Source organism: Carlito syrichta, unplaced genomic scaffold, assembly GCF_000164805.1.
Source record: "Carlito syrichta isolate Samal-C Ts95f unplaced genomic scaffold, Tarsius_syrichta-2.0.1 Scaffold314288, whole genome shotgun sequence".
Taxonomy (NCBI): Eukaryota; Metazoa; Chordata; class Mammalia; order Primates; family Tarsiidae; genus Carlito; species Carlito syrichta.
Genome location: NW_007258384.1, coordinates 29,691 through 48,925, shown reverse-complemented (window position 1 = coordinate 48,925; position 19,235 = coordinate 29,691). Strand labels below are relative to the sequence as shown.

The 19,235-nt window shown below is 37.9% G+C and overlaps 1 protein-coding gene across 3 annotated transcripts in view; it reads left to right on the top strand.

The window, feature by feature from the left end:
• Nucleotides 1–11,493, top strand: part of LOC103273849 (engulfment and cell motility protein 1) — a 331,697-nt gene extending 320,204 nt beyond the window's left edge. For all 3 annotated transcript variants that reach the window (XM_008071304.1, XM_021719170.1, XM_021719169.1), the window contains one exon: nt 11,214–11,493. In XM_008071304.1, the coding sequence (XP_008069495.1) occupies nt 11,214–11,360 (147 nt within the window). In that variant the 3' untranslated portion in view covers nt 11,361–11,493. The remainder of the gene's footprint in view (nt 1–11,213) is intronic.
• The last annotated feature ends 7,742 nt before the right edge of the window (nt 11,494–19,235 follow it).

The window sequence follows — 19,235 nt, the reverse complement described above, 5'->3', positions numbered from 1 at the left end:
GACCTTGAACATCTATCGTAATACTATAAGAAAAGGATTGACAGTGGTGAGAAACTATGGGTGGGGGGGAAGGGAGGTGGGATTAACGGTAGTAAATATCTGTCTGGAGACAGGGAGACACCCCTTATCAACAAGGGTGCCTGAACGAAACATATTTGTATACCTAAACCTTAACTGTACCCCACAATACCAAAACAAAAAATATTGATTAATTAAAAATTTAAAAATAAATAAACTACAAACTTTCAAAAACAAATGCAATTAAGTGTATTTGGTTTGCATTTGAGCAGAATGAGATGAAGGGGTTCCATTCCTGGGTACCATAGGACTTCACCCTAAGCTCCCCTCATGCACCCAGTACCCTGTCCTTGGATGTCCTATAGAACTGTCATCCTGGTCATTTCTGAATCATCACCTATAGTGTCTGTCTTGGTCTGTTTGTGCTGCTATAACAAAATACCACAGACTGCATGATGTAGACACAATAGAAATTTATTTCCTGCAGTTCTGGGGACTGGGAAGTTCAATATCAAGGCATCAGTGGGATTGGTGTCTGTTGAGGGTGCTCTCTGCTTCCAATATGGTACCTTGGTGCTGCGTCCTCTGGAGAGGAGGAACACTGTGTCCTCACATGGCAGAAGGGAAAGAAGGGCAAGAGAGTACTCATGTTAACCTCAAGCCCTCTTATAATGGTATTGACCACATTCAGGAGAGCAAAGCCCCCATGATTTAATCATCCCCAAAGACCACGCCTCTTAATACTATTGCATTGAGGATTAATGCAGTATTCTGGAGGGGTACCATCATTCAAACCACAGCAGTATCCTTCCCAACCAAGGCTTAAATAATTAAGCTCCGAGACATGGCTTCTTCATCTGTAAAATGCAATCCTACATCAATGGCTTGTGAGGACCAAATGAGCTAAACACACGAAAGTTTGCACATGGTATTCATCTGATATGTATTAACCTTTTTTGTAAATAGAGGTGAAATTCACATGCCATAATATTAACCATTTTAAGGTGAACTATTCAGCAGCATTTAGTACATTCACAATGTTGTGCAACCACCATTTCTGTCTAGTTTATCATCACCCCAAACATAAACCCCATACCCCCTAAGCAGTTGCTCCTCATTTCCCCTTCTCCTCAGCCCTTGGCAACTATCACTCCAGGTTTTATCTCTATGGATTTTACCTCTTAGTAATGATATATATATGTATTTTTTTAGATTAGAAAATGTAGTTTATTTAGAAAGTAAATGAGAGACAGAGAGAGAGAAGAGATTCACCTCCTCAAGATAGGGAAGAAGATTTTTTTATTAGTCACAGAAAAAAATATACCAATGAAATTTTTCCCCCCATCTACTCTCATTGCTTTGTACATCTTTGGAAACAGAAGGTTTGGTAATGCTGAAAACTGGAAGTATAGATGGGGCATACCTTTCAATCAGTGTTTCACACACAGTGTGGTCTCAAACTAGAAGCATCCACATTACCTGGGAACTTGCTAGAAATGCAGATTCTTGAGTCCATTCCAGAATGACTGAATAATTAATTCTGGGAGTGGAGTCCAGCACTCAGTGTTTTAATAAGTTTCCAGAGGATCTAAATAGAAGTTCAAGATTTAAATGAATAAATCTGTAGTGATACCTACAGAGGCCTATCACTCTTGTACCCATCCTTTGGCCTGGGAACACACGTACTGGAATAAAATGGGAGATCTTAGCCCAGCTTCTTTGATGGGGGAGTCAGCTGGGGAATTGCCCCTGTTACCCTCTGGCCTTTAAACAGTCAACAGAACTGATTCCTTGGCTCCCCTCAGCAATGTTTTGGTCACTGTGCAGGCACAAACATAGGTCATCCCTGCTATTATTTAATCCTTTCCCCACTTTGTGCTACCCAACTTGATGCTCAGAGGGAGGCCCTTTCAGCAGAGTGTGGCTGTGATTGCTCTGTGTGTTTCACATGTCCTGCTTTTGTTGCATTATATCAAAGTGCAGGGAGCATTTCTTTTTGGTTGATTAATGTTTGATTCGAGGTCTATTATGAACCTCCAGGCTTTAATTACTACACCATTATCCAGTCAATTCCTTGCCATTTTATATTTATGGCCTTTATTATGCCTCTGTGTGTGCAATTGCCTAATTTTATTCTGGAAGCATTTCACCTCATTAGCTGGGTTTTATACTGTTCCTCTCATTTGTCCAGATTGTTATTTATCTTCATTCCTTGTATGCATTTTCTTTTTTTTTTAAACCAATCTGACCCCTTATACATTATTTTTCTCTTTTTCCTGGGATGCATGTGTCTTTGGTCCTTAGAAAGAGCTCTTTAAGTTTTTGAAAACTCTGCACTGGGTATTTTTTTTCTGGTGGGCAGTTACATTCACACTCAATTTGGCCATTTCCAACCTTCCCATCTCAGCTGCTTGGTAGCACGGACCCTGTCCAAAGGCCCTAGGCCTGGCTTTTCAACGTGGATTTACTATGGACAGCTGCCTCTTTCTAAATGGCCAATTAAGACTGAGGGAGGGTGAGGGGATGGAGTTTTTATTTTTATTTTTAAGTATGCTGCTGAAAAATTTTAAATATTCTCTTAAGTGTTTTTCTAATACTCCCTCTCTTAACCCCTCCACTGTCTCAGAAAAATTTGGGGCTTGGTTTATTGACTTGCTTATTTTCTTGGGTTTCACCTCAGACCAACTTAATCAAACCCTAGGGGAGCCACCCAACAACCTGGGTTTAATAAGCCCTCCAGGTGATGCTGACACACACCAAAGTTTCAAAGCCACTGTTCTGAAGAGATGCTAAAAGAACTTTAGAAAACTCAGTTAAGTCAGGAATAATACTGATTCCACCTGAGTTCTTGCTTTACCAATGAGTGAGACTAATAATCTCTACAGCAGTTGTGTTTTCCTTTCTGTTGCGTTTTTTCAATAGAAATGACCTGAAGCTATAAGAATATTTCAGAAATATGCACGGTAGCACCTTGGAACAAGGGTTCATGTGATTATTATATAGTAACAGTAGTATCCATTTTCTCCATCACCAAGTGTGTGTGGTGTTTTAAGCACCAGGGAGATCTTCACCTCCATTTGACTTTTTCCATTTAATCTTTATACCCTTTGTGGGTAGGTATTCCTGCCCCCACTTTTACAAGAGAAAACTGAGGTTGAAGAGTGTGCAGAAAGTCACCAGAAATAGATTCTGTTAGAATTAAATCCAAGAAGTTTGTGTCCAGAGCCACAATGCTATCCACTCCTCTCTCACTAGGGGAAGGCCTTTGCCACTTGATGCTTTATTACTGTAATATTTTAGTAGGAATCAATAACCAAAAATATATACTCTGGAATCAGACAACTAAGTGCCCATGCTGGGTTGATTTATTTCTGTTCTGTGTGATCTTGGACCAATTACACATCTCTTTGCTTTGGTTTCCACATCTGTAAAGTGGGATGGTGTTAGTATTTCTCTCATGTGTTAGTACACGTGTGTGGAGTGAGGTAGTCTGTACAAGGCTCTTAGAATAAGGCCTGGGAGAGAAACACTGTCTAGAAATATTAGCTGCTGTTCATTTTTGCCACCATTTTGCTTGCATTCCTAAAGCTTTTTTCTTTTAAGTTTATTTACTTTGGGGCCTCATTTTAAGTAGATTGGGTAGACTAGCAGCCTGTAATTCTGATGTATTCTATTTTGTTTTCCTGCTTGGCATGTTTTCTGTAATTTTAGTATTCTTCTTTCTCTGCCCATTTAAAATCATTCTATTAGGCTTTGACTATGTTTGTTTAATTCCATGGACTTGCTCAAAATTCATGATCACAATTAACCTGTGTGCAGTTCCCTTGAGGCAGCTCAGTGTTCTTTCTAATACTTGTCTTTGGTTCTCTGGGGACCAATCTTCATTAGCATTGGTACCAGGGGAGCATGTAGGAGAAATGACTCCCTCATGGCTTCCAAGTCACCACAAGGAAAAACAAAATTGAGCTTACTCTTTGACCTTGGAGTAGATCTGTCTTGGTGATGTAATCTAAGGACTAAAGCTAATTTCTGGGGAGTTTGCAATTCTAATATAACATTGTTTCTGTGTTGGGGTGTGATGGGCCCTCATTGATGTTGAAAAGGTTTTTTGGTTGTCCAGTTCTTGGTTTAGCACAGGAGAAGATTGTTATTTCCCTTGGGTAAGTCAGGAAACAGGCTTTTGAGGTTCTTAAGGACTCTGTGGTGGCTGGGACTGTTTAGTGTTGGTACTTTACTGCCAGAACATGCCATGAAGTGACTTGTTTTGGGGCTGGGAGGAGGTCCCTGCTCATTCTCCATGCTTGAATCACCCTGTGTTCCTATGGGAGGTTCCTGCTTGAACACCAATGCATGGGACTCCCTCTCTTGCATTTCTGATGTAAGTAGGCGAGCACACTACTTTATGCCTTTCGTGCTTAAACGACAAGAAGGCCTCCAGCTTATTTTCATGAGTCCCCAGCGGCCTGTCATCAGAGAGCTGGTCTCACTGCAGAACTCATTGCAGTCATGATTTTGGTTTAGCTGCTGGTAAAAGTGTTGTGTGAAATGTTGGCCAAGGACCGCTCAGGAATAGGAAGAGAGAGGGCAATAAAGACACAATAAACACGGACTCTCTGCAGTCAGTTTTAGGCATTTTGCCTTTATGTAACTTGATATGCACAATAGCCCAATGAAGTGAGTTTTATGTGGCATCTTTGCATCTCACAAAGAGAGGCAGTGCCTGTGAAAGCCCATTCCAGTCAGTGGCAGCTTTACCCAGGGATGTCTGCATTATTGATGCTTTTGGTAGCAGCCTCATGTCAGAATTCTGGCCACGCCAACAATCCCTTCTCTTTGGAGGGAATACAGTATGACCTCACACTATTCTCACAGTGGCCTGTGAGAACACTGTGGCTTATCCTACCCTACGCTGGAGTTGAAGCAACATGAAAACAGCTCAGAGTGGAAAAGAAGCCTCCGCAGATGAGAGGGCTTGAAGGGCTGGCTGTAGGAGATGCAGAGTGAATGGATTGGAAAGTGGAAGAGAGTTGTTCAGAGACAAGATGCTGATTATAAGTCAGTCTTGTAATGCCGAGACAAACAGGGTAAGAGAATCAAAGAAGGGATGGATACTTCAGTGTGGCCCACCTTGTACTCAACAAGAAATGGTCACACCAAAGCCAAACAGATTCAACTGGAGAAGAATAACAAAAAAACACCAGAGCATTCTTAGGGGAGCCTTGAATTTATGAAAGTAAAGTCTGTGGGGACAGTCCACAGAAACTTTGGTCATATACCCTGAGGAATTGTTACAGATATTCAGGGGATAAATGAGATGAGAGAGAACCTTACTACTTTGTCTGTGAGGGACTGGGATTTATAGAGCCACTTCAGTGAGATGAAGGACAATGAGAAAAGTCCCTTTGCCTCTTTAGACACGAAATCCATTGAGTTTCATGGTAATATGTATGTGAAGCCAATTTGTAAACTTATAAAGGGACAAGAAGAGATTTGGTATTTGAAGACCTTAAAAAATTGAACTCAGGACTGACATAGGCTATCTCTGGTATCTAAGCATGTCACTTCTTCCTTTTGCTTAAATGTTCTTAAGAGAATAATAATACCTGCCATGTTGATTGTATGAATTTGTTGAGAATCAGTTACTTAGCAAGTATGTAAATAAACTCTGTGAGCCATAAAGCACTTTATAAAATATACTTAACATTGCACAGCTATCCAGTGATTTTTAAAATATAAAACCCACAGAGAGTTACAACTTCTTTTGATGTATGACATATTCTAAGATGAGTGATAATAGCAGATTTTAGTAGTTTCTATTCTAGTATATTTGCTCTTAAACCTGAGGAGTAAGGGGAAAATATAAATGAAAAATATTCCTGGATATTTCCACATGGAACTTTTTAAAATGTCTTAAGTAGACATGGTTAATATCAGACTGTTGAAATTGAGTCTAAATATATCAATATGTTAGAAGAAAGCAGTTTAAGAATTCTCTCTCCTATGGTAATATCTAACCAATAATGTTTATAATGACAGTCTTTTCTAAAATATTTCTGTAAAAATGTGGAACTTAAAACTTATGCAAGTATCTTTAAATACTTGTGTCTACTTTGACTGCAAAAGTCAGTCAAGCAGAAGGGTTTATTTTTCTTTAGGTAGGTAAATATGATAAGAAGGATGATGCATTAAAAAATAAAGAGAAGGGCTTCACTAAACTGATTTACATATTGATTACTTAAATTACTACTTAATTTAGTGCCTGCTAATAAACTGTGCCTTGGAATCGTTTCCCAAACATTTATTGGCTGCAGTAACTCTACCTACAGTGTATGCAGATCACATCCTCATTAAATATTGATGTTCTCATGAAATGTTAATAGAATGTTAATATGAAATACAAGGGAATGTGCTCGCTGGGAGCTGGAAGCTGCTGAAAACTACCTGTCTCCTGTCTTTTCTTTATGTCCTGTCTTTCTCTCTCTCTCTCTCTCTCTCTCTCTGTTTTTCTTTTTTTTTTTTTTAGCTCATTTTCCCATCATCAGGAGATTCAGATTTGCTCCCTGATATAGCTGTCTCAGAAACAAATTTTTTAAAACAGAAATAAGATTCACTGTTTGATGGGAATTTAGTTGTTCTCCCCTCCTGCTTTCCAGAACAGGAGTTTCTCCTTAGAATCAGAACGCATTCCCTTAAAAGAAAGAGGGCGATTCTGGCTCAGAGTAGAATGTGACCCTTTGTGCTGGGGTGGATTGAGTTGGGTGTGCTCTGGGGAGGCTGAGCTGGGTGTGCTTTGGGGAGGCAAGCACACTGCTCAGCTCACCTCAAGGGGGCTCTAACCTTGATCCCTCTACCTGGAATGTTCTTTATCACAGACCTTAGAGTAGCAAGCTGCTTCTCATTTTTTGTGTCTGTAATCTGAGAACTTCTTTGATCACCTGATTATCTAAACTGTCCTCACCAAGCCTTCTGTTACTCTTTATTACTAAACAAGTTTTTTTTAATAGCACTTTTGACAAACTATAACTACCCTTTTTGTTTTTGTCTCCATTTGTTAGAATAAATGTTCAGTGGAGTCTGGACTCTATTTATCTTGTTCTCCATTTTGTGGGCCCAAGTCATCTTCCTGTTAAATAATAGGTGTTTAATTAATATTGTTTATTAAGTGAGTAAAACACTCATCTTTGCCGCTGAACAGTTCGTAGTTGGGGTGTGTGGGGAAGAGAGAACTGGACAATAAGTTACTGCACAGTAGATGCTACTGGAAAACGAGCAAAGTGATGTGCTTGTAGCTCTTGAGGATGTATCAGACAACTCTATGGAGAAGATTTTTGGTGGCAGCTTAGTAACTTTAGAGTTTTGTTATTTTATTTTATTTTTGTTTAATCCGTGTATAGAATGGTTTCCTTAGTTATTAAGGAAACCAGCTTAACCCATTTCCTGTTTATAAAAAAAAGAATTTAGCTTGCCTCTGTGTTCATGTAACCCTTTGCACTCAGATGTCCCCTCTGAGGGGACATCGTAAATCTAGCAAACCACTCAGACGTCCCTCTCGGAAGACATAAAGAGATTGCTGGTGATTATACAGGACAAACTTTTGCAAGCACAAATTTTTAAAAAATGTATGTTGCCTTGAAGTTTTCTATTCAAATTGCAAAAAAGCAAATAAAGAGATGGAATATATACTGACATATACATTTTAAAAAATCAGCTGGCATTATGTAGAAAGAGAATGTGTGAAGTGCTTTCATAGTGGTGCTGAAACTTCTTTGAAACAGAAGGTAGCAATGAAGGGTGTTTGTATAAGAAAAGCAGCTGTGGGTATACCTTTTGTATCATATGGCATAACTTGAAAAGATAGGTAAGCAAGGCATTGTAGCCTTAAAAGAAAGAGACTTTTGAAGTTGATGTCAGATCATATTGAAGTATCTGGTGGCACAGGTTGAATATATCTATCTGCACTAAATCGTAAAAGTAAAATTGGAAAAGTAATTTTCTTTTGGTAAATTTCATTTTGTGACTTCATAAATTAGAAATTTTTTGTCCATTTATTTAGATTGCAGAACAATGACAAAATGAAAAGATGAAAGTCAGAGTTATAAGCAGCAGCAAAGATGAGTTGGATTTAGACTGTTTTACAGATAAGTTTAAAAAAATAAACATTGATGTGTAAGAATGATAGTAGTAATAGTGACATCATCCCACCAAGAATAAAAAGGCAAATGTAATAGAAAGTGATAGTGATGAAAGTGTTAGTAGTTTTGAAGAAGTGGAAGACAACGTATCATCAAGTGAAAAAATGGGAAGATGTTACAGAAAAACACTTTCCTTCAGTGAGAATAAATGTTGTTTTACACCCTCAAGCAATAGGACCACAAATAGCAAGTAATATAAGAGAACCGATTGATCATTTTACTGTGTATTTTACAAAAGAATTAGTGGATAGTGTAATAAAATAAATCATTATGCAGACAAAAAAATAAGGAAAAAGCAACTATCACACAAATTGATTTGGCATAAGTGGCATGATGTTGACCGACAGGAATTTTTGACTTGTATCATGGTTATCCTAATATGGTAATAATTCAAATGCCAAATTTGCACGAGTACTGGTCATCTGCTTTCAATCATAACATACTCTTCTTTTCAGGAACATTCAGTAGAGAAAGGTTTATGCAAATCTTCTGAATGCTTCATTTGAAGACAGCTGTGTCGAATGATGAGCAGACCAGAGCTCATATTCAAAAGACCAATAATTATTTGGAATACGTTGAATTAAAAATTTTCGCCATATTTTATACAAGATCAGGCAATTTGTGTTGATGAATCCATTGTTCAGTTTAAAGAGCAAATATCATTTATAACACACAATCCAAACAAGCCTGCCAAATGGGGTATACACATTTATGCGCTGATTCAAAAACAGGGTATCATTTTTCAGTACTTCCCTACTATGGCAGCATAACATCCAGAAACATCGTTTGACCCGATCTTCCAGTAAGCACCAGAATTCCCTTACATTTATATAAAAAGTTATTGGAAAAAGTTCCCAGTGCAATAGGATACCGCATGTTTACTGACCAATATTACAATAGTATTGTCCCAGCAAAAGAGCTACTAAAGATGAAATGTCATCTTACTGATACAAAGCCAACTGAAAGGGAATACCAGCACAAATCAAAAAGCCAAAAATTTTAGTAACAACAACAACAAACCCAGCAGCGTATAGGAAAAATAATCTTACGCTTCTTACATGGAAGGATAAAAGGATTGTTATCATTCTCAGCGCTTGGAATCATGCAGGAATGAAATCTACCACAAGGACATTGCATGGTGGAAACATACCAGTCAAAAAGTCTGAAATGATTCTAAACTATATTGCACATAGGAATGGTGTGGATCAATATGCTTCTGCATATTTTTTTATGGAAATTTTTTTAAATGGCAGAGAAAATTCTTCTTCTGGGGACTAGAGATATGCATTATTAACTCCAATATACTGTACTGAGCATCAAAAACCAAAAAAAGAAAAACTTATATCCCATTTGAAATTTGTCAAAGTTCTAATCCATCAGTTGAGAAGTGGTTTTCAGGAATCATGAGTACATCTTTCCACATCATCTTTAAACAACAGACTGGACAATAAGTTACTTATTATTAATGTGAGTGGAAGAAAACAAGGCTGCATTGTCGACTCAAATAGAAAACCACCAGGTAGAAGGCATCAAACAAACTACTATTGTACAACATGTATCAAAGAACCTGCAATGCGTGTAGGTGATTGTTTCACATGTTACCACATGTTAGAAAAATATAAGATATAAAATTTAGATTTTTTGATAATAAATAAGTTCCTCAATGTCCAAAATTCCACCATAAGTCAAATATCATTTCAATAATTGGTTCCAATGCTATACTCTTTAATATGATGTGATTTGTTTTTCACTATTTAGTAAAAAAGTATAGTCAAGTTGCTGGTAAGTGTCCATGACATGTCGTCAAGTGCAAAGGGTTAATTTTACATAAACATGCCTTTTGAGGCTGAAGCACATCTGACTGGTTTTCAGTGTCAAAATAAAATATAAAAACTGTTCTTGGAGTTATTTCTAAAAGAACGTGTCTTTAATTCTAATGTAACAAAGCTGTTTATGAAGATCAGTATTTAATAGTTTTTTTGTGTGTGGTAAATCTCAAAGCACAGAACAACACAAAGTAGAACATCACAAGAAAATACCACTACTAAAAACAGAATGCTAGAAGTAGAATGATGTCATTTGTGTCCAAAGACTATTGATATACTAGAGCAATGCAAAAATAATAATAAAAGTGAGACTTGTGGCAAACTTTAGGGGTAGTCTGCAAGTTATCACAGGGTAAATGCTGCAGCAGCAAGTGCCACAGGCAAGTATTCTTGGGGAAAATGGGAAATGGGTGAAATTAAGATAATTTATTGAATGAACAAAAAAGATTTTCAGAAGAAGGATTGAGTGACCAAACCATAAAAGCAGGGAAGTAGCTGTATTACTGGAACAAGTGGAAGCAATGATGCAAATGCTTCCAGGGCTCTCATTATCTGTTGTCTCTGCCTTTCTTCCAATATTGGTTTCATTTTCTTTTTTTAAGGACCAACATCCAGGTGACTCCTGAGTCCACACCCCAGGGACCCAGCATAGCTGGGTCAAATTTTCCCCTTAAGTATAAAAGTCTCAGGGAAGAACTCTGATTGGTCCCATTGTATCACATGTTTTCTAGGCATGGTTTAGTCAGCTGATGGCAGAGAGTGAGATCTTGTGAGAATATGGAGACTTTCTTGAAAAATACTCAATTGAAATTCAAAGTATTAAAGTCACAGAAGGAGTTGCTATTCCTAAGAAAGAAAGATAGAACTGGGAGGACAAGAGAGTAGTTGGGTCACTTGAATAAAATGTTTTTGTTGTTTCATTCTGAAAAACTCTCCACAGGGACCTCCACATAAGTGGAAACCAACAAGCAAAAATATCCTCTTACAGGGTCAAAGAAGATTATCAGGGATTTGGAAAAGAATGAAAATTTTAGGACCTATATGCTTTGAGTACTGTTTCATCCTGTCCCTGAGTCTTAGATCTGGAGTCTTTAGATCTGTATTGGTGTAAAGCCTATATTCTTGGTGTTTTCAGCAACTGAATTCTCTTTCTGATCTATTCTGTTTCCCGTTGCAGATTGTGCTTGAGAACAGTAGCCGAGAAGACAAGCATGAATGTCCCTTTGGCCGCAGTAGCATAGAGCTGACCAAGATGCTGTGTGAGATCTTGAAAGTGGGCGAGCTGCGTAAGTACACTTGTTTTCCACATGGGTGTGATGCTTGACAGAGATCTGGCTTCCAGGTTGTGCTCCTACCTGTATAAAAAATCCCTAAGGTGCTGATCGCTTTTCTTTGTCACCACTGTGGACTGAACATACTTAGACTCAGGTTTCCAATGTATGTATTTTTGCACATCTGCTCTGGAAATAAATGTTATTAAAACCTATGAGAATGGAGAAATTTTTAAGTATTGTGGCTCAGTTTTCAATATTGTGAAAATGAGCACATATTAAAACAGCCTTTCCTCTGTTTGGGAAAAAGATCTATGGCTTTCCTTTAAAAATTCCAGTTTATGACCGGGCTTGGTGGCTCAGCCTGTTTTACCAGCACTATGGGAGGTTGAGGTGAGTGGATTGCTAGAACTTGCGGGTTTGAGACTCCCCCTGGGCAACTTGGTGAGACCATGTCTCTATAATGCGTCAAAAATTAGCCGGGTGTGGTAGCACGTGCCTGTAGTTCCAGCTACTTGGAAGGTTAAGGCGGAAGGATCGCCGGAGCCCAGCAGGTCGAGGTTGTGGTGGCCAGAAGCCTGCCACTGCACTTCAGTCTGGGTGACAGAGTGAGACTCCAACTAAAAAAAAAAAAAAAAAAAAATTCCAGTTATGACCTACCAGTAGATCATTTTCTTTGTTATTTCCTTTCAAAACAGTTTTTCTCTATAAGGAAAAATTGAATACCTTAATGAAATTCTCTTGCTCCCAGTGTTTCTGTTGTTTGGAATACTTTCTCTAAGAAAGAAGGAATTATTTTAAAAATGGGCAGCCGGAGATGAAAAATGTGGTCAGCAATATGCTTATTTCTCTTTTTCATACTTACGTCACAAAATTTATGAGAGAACATCTAGAAAAAGTGAAAATAGCAATTTTCTTTCCTTTTGCTCATTGGCATAATGCAGCTTTAACCTGTGAAGGTGGATATGATTTAACCTGTCCCCATTATCATTGTCAACATGGAGCCTTCTTAAAGTGGCTGACTTCTGTTTCCTCCAACTTCTACACCAGCACACGTATAAATCTTTCCTCATGGGCTTAATAACATGAACACCAGAAAAGATTGTTTACACTGAAAAATGTTGGGGTGTTAGGTATTATTGTGAAAGCATAAATATTCAGTTACCTGCTTGAGAGCTTAAATAATGGTCTGAAATGATTCATGTGGAGGAATCTGATGATTTAATTGGAAAGGAGGTTATGTTTTATTTGCAGTGTGGAATTGGCTACAGGTGCTGCTGAGATAAGCTGGAAAATGTACTACTTAGTAAGGAGAAATACTAAGAATTTACGCCTGTTTGACCAAGCTGGAGACTTAATCATCTTCCAGTGAGGGCAGGTGGGAGAAAGCAGCTGATGTTGACATGGTACTGCTGTGAAAGTTTATTACTTATGTGTCGGAGACCCGCTCCGACCTTGGAGTGAAGGGTTAGGACCCGCACCGGAGAATCAGGAGACGGCGAGAAGAGACCACTCAGAGGCAGCTCTTCTGGGAACAGTCTGATCAGGACTGAAGCCAATTTTATTCAGACCTTTTCCAACTTATATGCCATTTTCTATACCCTCCAGCAGTGTGATAATTATTTACTGGGGGCGTACAAATTCCATGATGTATATTGCGGTTTACAAATTATGCATCACAAGACCATCACGAGACTTGCAAGTTCCAAGCAGACAATTCAAACTCCATGATGCCTGACGTGCTTCACAAAACTCACATCAAGGTCACAGGTGCACAATTTCAATTGTTCAAAAATGTCTTCCATAGTGTTCAATAAATCATTCATATTATACTCTTTGTTCTAAACCCTGATTAATACAAAAACTTTCTAAGTTAACTCTAGGTTCAATCCAAGTTTCTGACTCCTAATATTTTTTAACGGTTGATATTATCAACTTAACACTATAATCTATAAGTTTACTTAAATGACTTAATTTTTATTTATTCCATTAACCTATTATGATCAACATAGTGCCCTGTAATTCTATAACAATTAATTCAAATCTTATTCCTTACCATGACTTATATGAGTTTCATAAACCTAAACTTTAATTTTTATATGATCTAGTGATTGAACTTTAACCCAAAACTTAAATCTTTTTTCCTAGTACATTAATACATGGCTACGTGTAAAATTTCCTATTGTCATATTAGAAGCAAAAGCAGCACCGTTGGGAAAATTTTGGTATACTAATCAAAGGATCTTAAAATTGGCCTACAGGAACAAGAACTAAAGTCATAATCTGAGAAAAGGAAATTTAAAAGCTTAAACGAAACTTAAAAGTTTTCTATGAATGCTTATTACTGTTTAAATCTTTTCGATGGAAATTGTATAATCTTAAATGTATGTTTTATTCAAACAAGTCTATTCTAAAAATCAAATAGTAGCTGTCACACTCTTGGATAATGGGCTGCACAGTTACCATGACAGTGACCTCGGGCTGAAGGAAACGGAGTTTCGGCATGTAACAAAACTAGAAAAACGTCCTGCCTGGCTAGAGGCAGGGCAATAAAACTATTATGGTAACTTAGTTTCTAATCTTAATCCTAGGAGAAACTGCCTTTGGGAACAAGAGCTAACTAACCAGTCTACCAGGAAATAAAAGTTAAAAAATATCTAGAAAGAAGTAAAACTTAGAAAGACAGAGAAAAATAATTCTGCTATGCACTTTCCATCAGGCATATTGATATTTACTTATAAGTTTTACTGCCATGTATGCACACTGGTCACTAATCACACGCCAATATTATAGGTATAACTGATATCCTATGTCAGAGGCGATCCTCCAGATGGGCCTTTACAGGCCTCAGCCATGTAGCTATAGATGTTGGCTCCCAACACTTATGAGTCCCAGTCTGGGCATTTTCACATTAGAACAGTAGCAACCTAACCTGAAAGGATTCTGTGTTAATCTACTCTGGTTTATGCCTCACAAAATGTTAAGATTTCTGTTTACATGGATCCTTGACTCAAGTTATCCTTCATCTTAGACTAAATTGTTGAGATTTCAGTCTGCGGCATCGCTTACAGTTTATTAGCTTAAGGATACAAGTCCTAAATTGAACAAATCCTACTGAATTTTTTCTGTCTGATAACTGTGACTGTTTCGTGTTTATCTCAGTTTCATGGGGGAGATTGTTAAGTCACTGACTAAAAAGCATGTCAAAGCCACCTGAGAGTTTTCAGGAACTGGAAAGTCATGGTGTTCTATGAGGCTGGTATTTCTGTGTCTGAGTTATGTGTTGTATTGCCCTTTCTTGTTCCCTTCATCTTCCATCCTCCTGATGACACACTTCGGCTGTTCACTCTCATCTTGATGCCAGCAGAAGGCATACTGTCTTGTGCTATGGTGCTCTCAGCAGCACCTTGGATGATGATTCCAGCTTTCTGCTCTTCTCTTTTGCCTAATGCACATATGTCTGTTGTGTTAAAAATTAACGCAGAAAAGTGATCTGGTGTAGGAGGAGGAGAATGCTGAAATACAGAGTTTGACTGTGCCTCTTAGGACCTACATGTTCTTGGGTGAATTAGTTACAAACTGCATTGTGCTCTTACATGTCCATACTTTTTCCAGAGTGGAATATTTAAAAATGTATTGGCAGTAATTTAGATGATGATTTGAATAGTTGTATTCATTTTCTGGCTGAAATTTGCAGTGATAGCAGTGAGAGGAGCCTCTTGGGAACAAATTATGTTAAGTTTGAGGGGACTAACTTGGAAAAGTTAAGTTTTTTAAGGCTTACAAAAACCTTTCTATGTTTCTGTATAGGCCAAATAAGTTGTTTTCTGATCATAAAATATTAAAGAATTGCTACATTCTGATTGAATGCTAGACATCAAATGATAAAATATCCTGTGGTAACAGGAAAATTGCTTTTTAATGGATTGCCTTTTGCCCATTGCCATATTAAATAAGTTACTAATAGGGAAAACAAATCTGAATACACCCTTATGTTGAAGAAGATATCTATTTTCCTTCTGAGGAAAATTACTTTCACACACAAATCCATTTTCCTTTTATTTGAATGTATCTGCTTTCTCTATCCTTAGGTTCATGGTTCTAAGCACTTCACAGATGTGTGTTAATGATTGACCTTGAAGACTGGGGCCACTTTAGTTCTATAAATAAGTGCTGAGACCAGAGAAGTACCCAATTAAAAATCTAACTGGTTGAAAAAAAGCATGTTTACAAAAGTAGAAAGATTCCATTTTCTAGAAATGGTTTCTCTTTTGATTTTAATTTTAGGTCTCTTGAGGAAACCCACTTTGAAATACCAATTATATTTTGGTGTCTAAAGCAAACATATTAATGTTCAATTAATTACTGATAGCAAATATTTATGTACAGGTTTTTTTTAGGTTGCTGTTTTTAAAGAGCACTATTTTTCTGCTGTTCATTTATTGACATTACAAGAGACAAATATTACCTCTAATAATGTGGTCTAAAACAATGTCTATTTATATTCTCAGAGCATTTTATCAAGGTTATTCAATTGAAGTCTGTAACACCCCCAGGAGTTAATCAAGACTAATAGAAGCTATATTTATTAATGAAGAGAAGACTTAATGCATATTGTCTAAGTTCACTGAATTCAAACTGAAGTTCAGAACACCCAAAGAAGAACGTGTAGAGAGAGGCAAGAAAGTAGAGTAGTTGCATTTGGGCATCTGAATGACTCTTCTTTGCATCTCAACTTAGCCACTAATTGGTTGCCTTGGGCATGTTTCTTATCTATTCTGAGCTTCTGGTTCATTATCTATAAAATAAAGATAGTGTGTATTGCAACAATTGGTGGGAGGTGTAAAAGAGATCACGGATGTTGTCCTAGTTGGAAGGTAGTTAGATTTTTGCAAGTGATGAAACCACACCTTCCATGAGCAAACTTCAGGTTGAGTGAAGTGGGGAGGATGCTCTGGCTTAAGTGACAGCTGGAACCAAAACCTGGAACAATGTCCTTTGTTTCTTCACTCTCTATATATTGGCTAAAAGTATTCTTTTTAACCTGCTTTCTCCATGAGGCTCTTCTGTGAGCAAAGCACATGTTTTATCTTAGTTTCAATTTTTAAAATCACCAAGAAGAATACTTATGGACCTCAGTGTGGTCATATATCCCCGTAGCGTGGGTTCTATAATTGGTAGCCCCAGTGAGAACAAGATTGAAGTCCAGAAAGAAGCAAGTCTTCAAAAGAAGAGGTTTATTTATGTGTGGAGGGTTGATGAAATGGAGGGAGGAAGGAAGTAGTGCCTTTATGGAAGAAGGGAACCAAGACACAGATAGAATCATAGATTCTCATTACAGATGTGAAGTTCTTTAGAAGATGCCCAGCTCCTAACTGAGAATAAAGAATTGGTAGCTGTTATTTTGTTATTAAAGCACTTGTCCTGAAAGAAGCAACAAATTTTTGATGAATGCAAGGAAAATGTTTCTGCATTTCTGGTACAAATAGGTAAATTACTTATCTTTTGAATAAACGGCACCTTCCCAATTAAATTCCAGTGTTAGTTTGGGCTAGGATATTTCTTTTTCTCTCTCACTTATTTATTCATTTATTTAATAATGATAGGGCTCTTTCTCTATGAGTCAGGATATTGGTGATCACTGATGACATTGACTTAGAATACATTCTCCATCCTCAAGCACTTACATTCTACTGGGGAGTCCTCCACACAAATAAATGACTACAAAACATTTTGCCATTTTAAACATTAATTTAATTCACGTTTATGTCTCTAAGAGACAATGTTTGTTTCCTTATGTTTGTGAAGAACTGAGTAGGGCTGTGGAAAGGAGAGTCTTGGAAGGTATGATAAAGAAGAGATACTTGTGTGTATGGGATCACATAGATGAAGAGAAGAATAACCAGGGACGTGGCTGCGTGGGTGGAGGGGAGTGGCTGTTGAAAATTTCAGGCAGTGAGAAACTGAGTGAAAAGACCTGCAGCTTCAGATAAGTCTAGTTCCATGTAATTAGAGCAGAGGGTTTGAGGGAGCAGAAAGTGGGGGAGATGCAGGTAAAGGAAGCAGGTATTAGGTCATAAGTATTTGCAACACACAGGAATTTGAACATTACCTTACAGGCAGTGAAAGCCAAGAGGTGGATTTTAATAAGATGAAAAAAATGTTTCAGTCATGGGCATAACACTACAAGTAGATTATGTTTTCTGGGTATGATAAGGACTTGTGAGCATGACGATGTACAGACTCATCCCAGCCCCAGCCTGATAATTCAGCAGTCAAGATAATTTCAGCTGCAGCTAATAGAAATTCCAACTCAAAATGAACTAAGCAAGAAGAACATTTATTGCAGAAGTCCAGAGTTGAGTAGGTTCTAGAGCTGGGGTAGCTTTTAACTGCTCAGCGATGTCATCAAGGACCAAGTTCTTTACAGCTTTCTGTTCTGTTTCTAGAAGTCTTTTCAGCAAGCTTTCTCTCACGTCCTATTGGCTGACAGCATGGTCTGTGCCTGTGCCTAGCCCAGCCATAGATAAGGGAATGGGACTTAATGGAGGTCAGACCAATTATGACCCATTCCCTAGACTGGAGGTGAAACCAGTCTTTCCTGAGTGTGTGAACACAGGATGTTAGATAGCCAATGAAAATCAGAGTTCGGTTTAGATGGGAGAAATTACTTCTTGAAACATTTAATTCTGTCTTTTTACTTTAAAAAAGTTTTTTCTAGCCGGGCTCGGTGGCTCAGCCTGTAATCCCTCGCCTTTGGGAGGCTGAGGTGAGTGGATTGCCTGAGCCTGCGGATTCGAGACCCGCCTGGGCAGCGAGACCTCATCTCTACAATAAATCAAAAAATCAGCCGGGTGTGGTAGTGCATGCCTGTAATTCCGGCTACTTGGAAGGCTGAGGCGGAAGGATCGCCGGAGTCCAGCAGATCGAGGCTGCGGTGGCCAGGAGCAGCCACTGCACTCCAGTCTGGGCGACCGAGTGAGACTCCAATTCAAAAAAAAAAAAAAGTCTTATCTGCATTTTCCTTTTGGGTACAGAAAGCTGTAACAAATTGAAGTCAGATTACAGCTCTCTGTCATTTTGTCTTTATTGAGAATTGGGGAAAATGCACTACTATCTTTTTTAATGTAGCAATATCAAAGGTTGCAGAAAAATGGAAATTGAGGTTTGATTATAATGCATTTCTTCTTTCAGCACTAAGATGCTAGCACTCCTACAATCCTGTCCTTTTAACAAATGATATTTCCAATTACGCTTTTTGTGTGGGGGTTATTCTCAGGTGTATTTTGAAGGGCAGAATGGACATACATTTGTGATTAAAGCCTTCATATTTCTTTGAAACAGTTTTGCCATTTTCACCTATTTGACCATTTATAATTAGATTCAAATTTAATAACTACTTACCTGTTAAAAAAAAAAGTGAGAAAGAAACCGACATCACATGCTATGAAAATGTCCACCATTTCTTTACTTTGTCTTTCCATGGCAATATTTATTATAACACACCAGTGGTGCCGAGTGAAGCACCTTGTATAATTCATCACCCAGACACCTCTGCTTTAGCAAGTAAAAATAACACAGATGAGCAATCTGAAGGACTCTTTGGAGTGCAGCAGCAATTAGAATAGACACTTAACTCTGGGACATTGGTGTTTTCGTACCTTGAGAAGTATCATCTATCACTTTCATTCTTAGGCAGAACATTCTGGCTAAAGAAAGCTCAAGAAAATTAGCTTTTAACAATTAAACCTCTTAAGAACCTTTTTTTCTCCTAATGCTAGCTTGTATACTAGTTCCGTGGAAAGCCGAAGACTCTTGGATCTTGACTCTGCCTTGAATTTTCATATTTTACTTCTACTTTCATATTTATGTTAACCTTAGGTTTAAAGTAAAACAAAACAAGACAAAGTAATTATTCTAAAGCATAG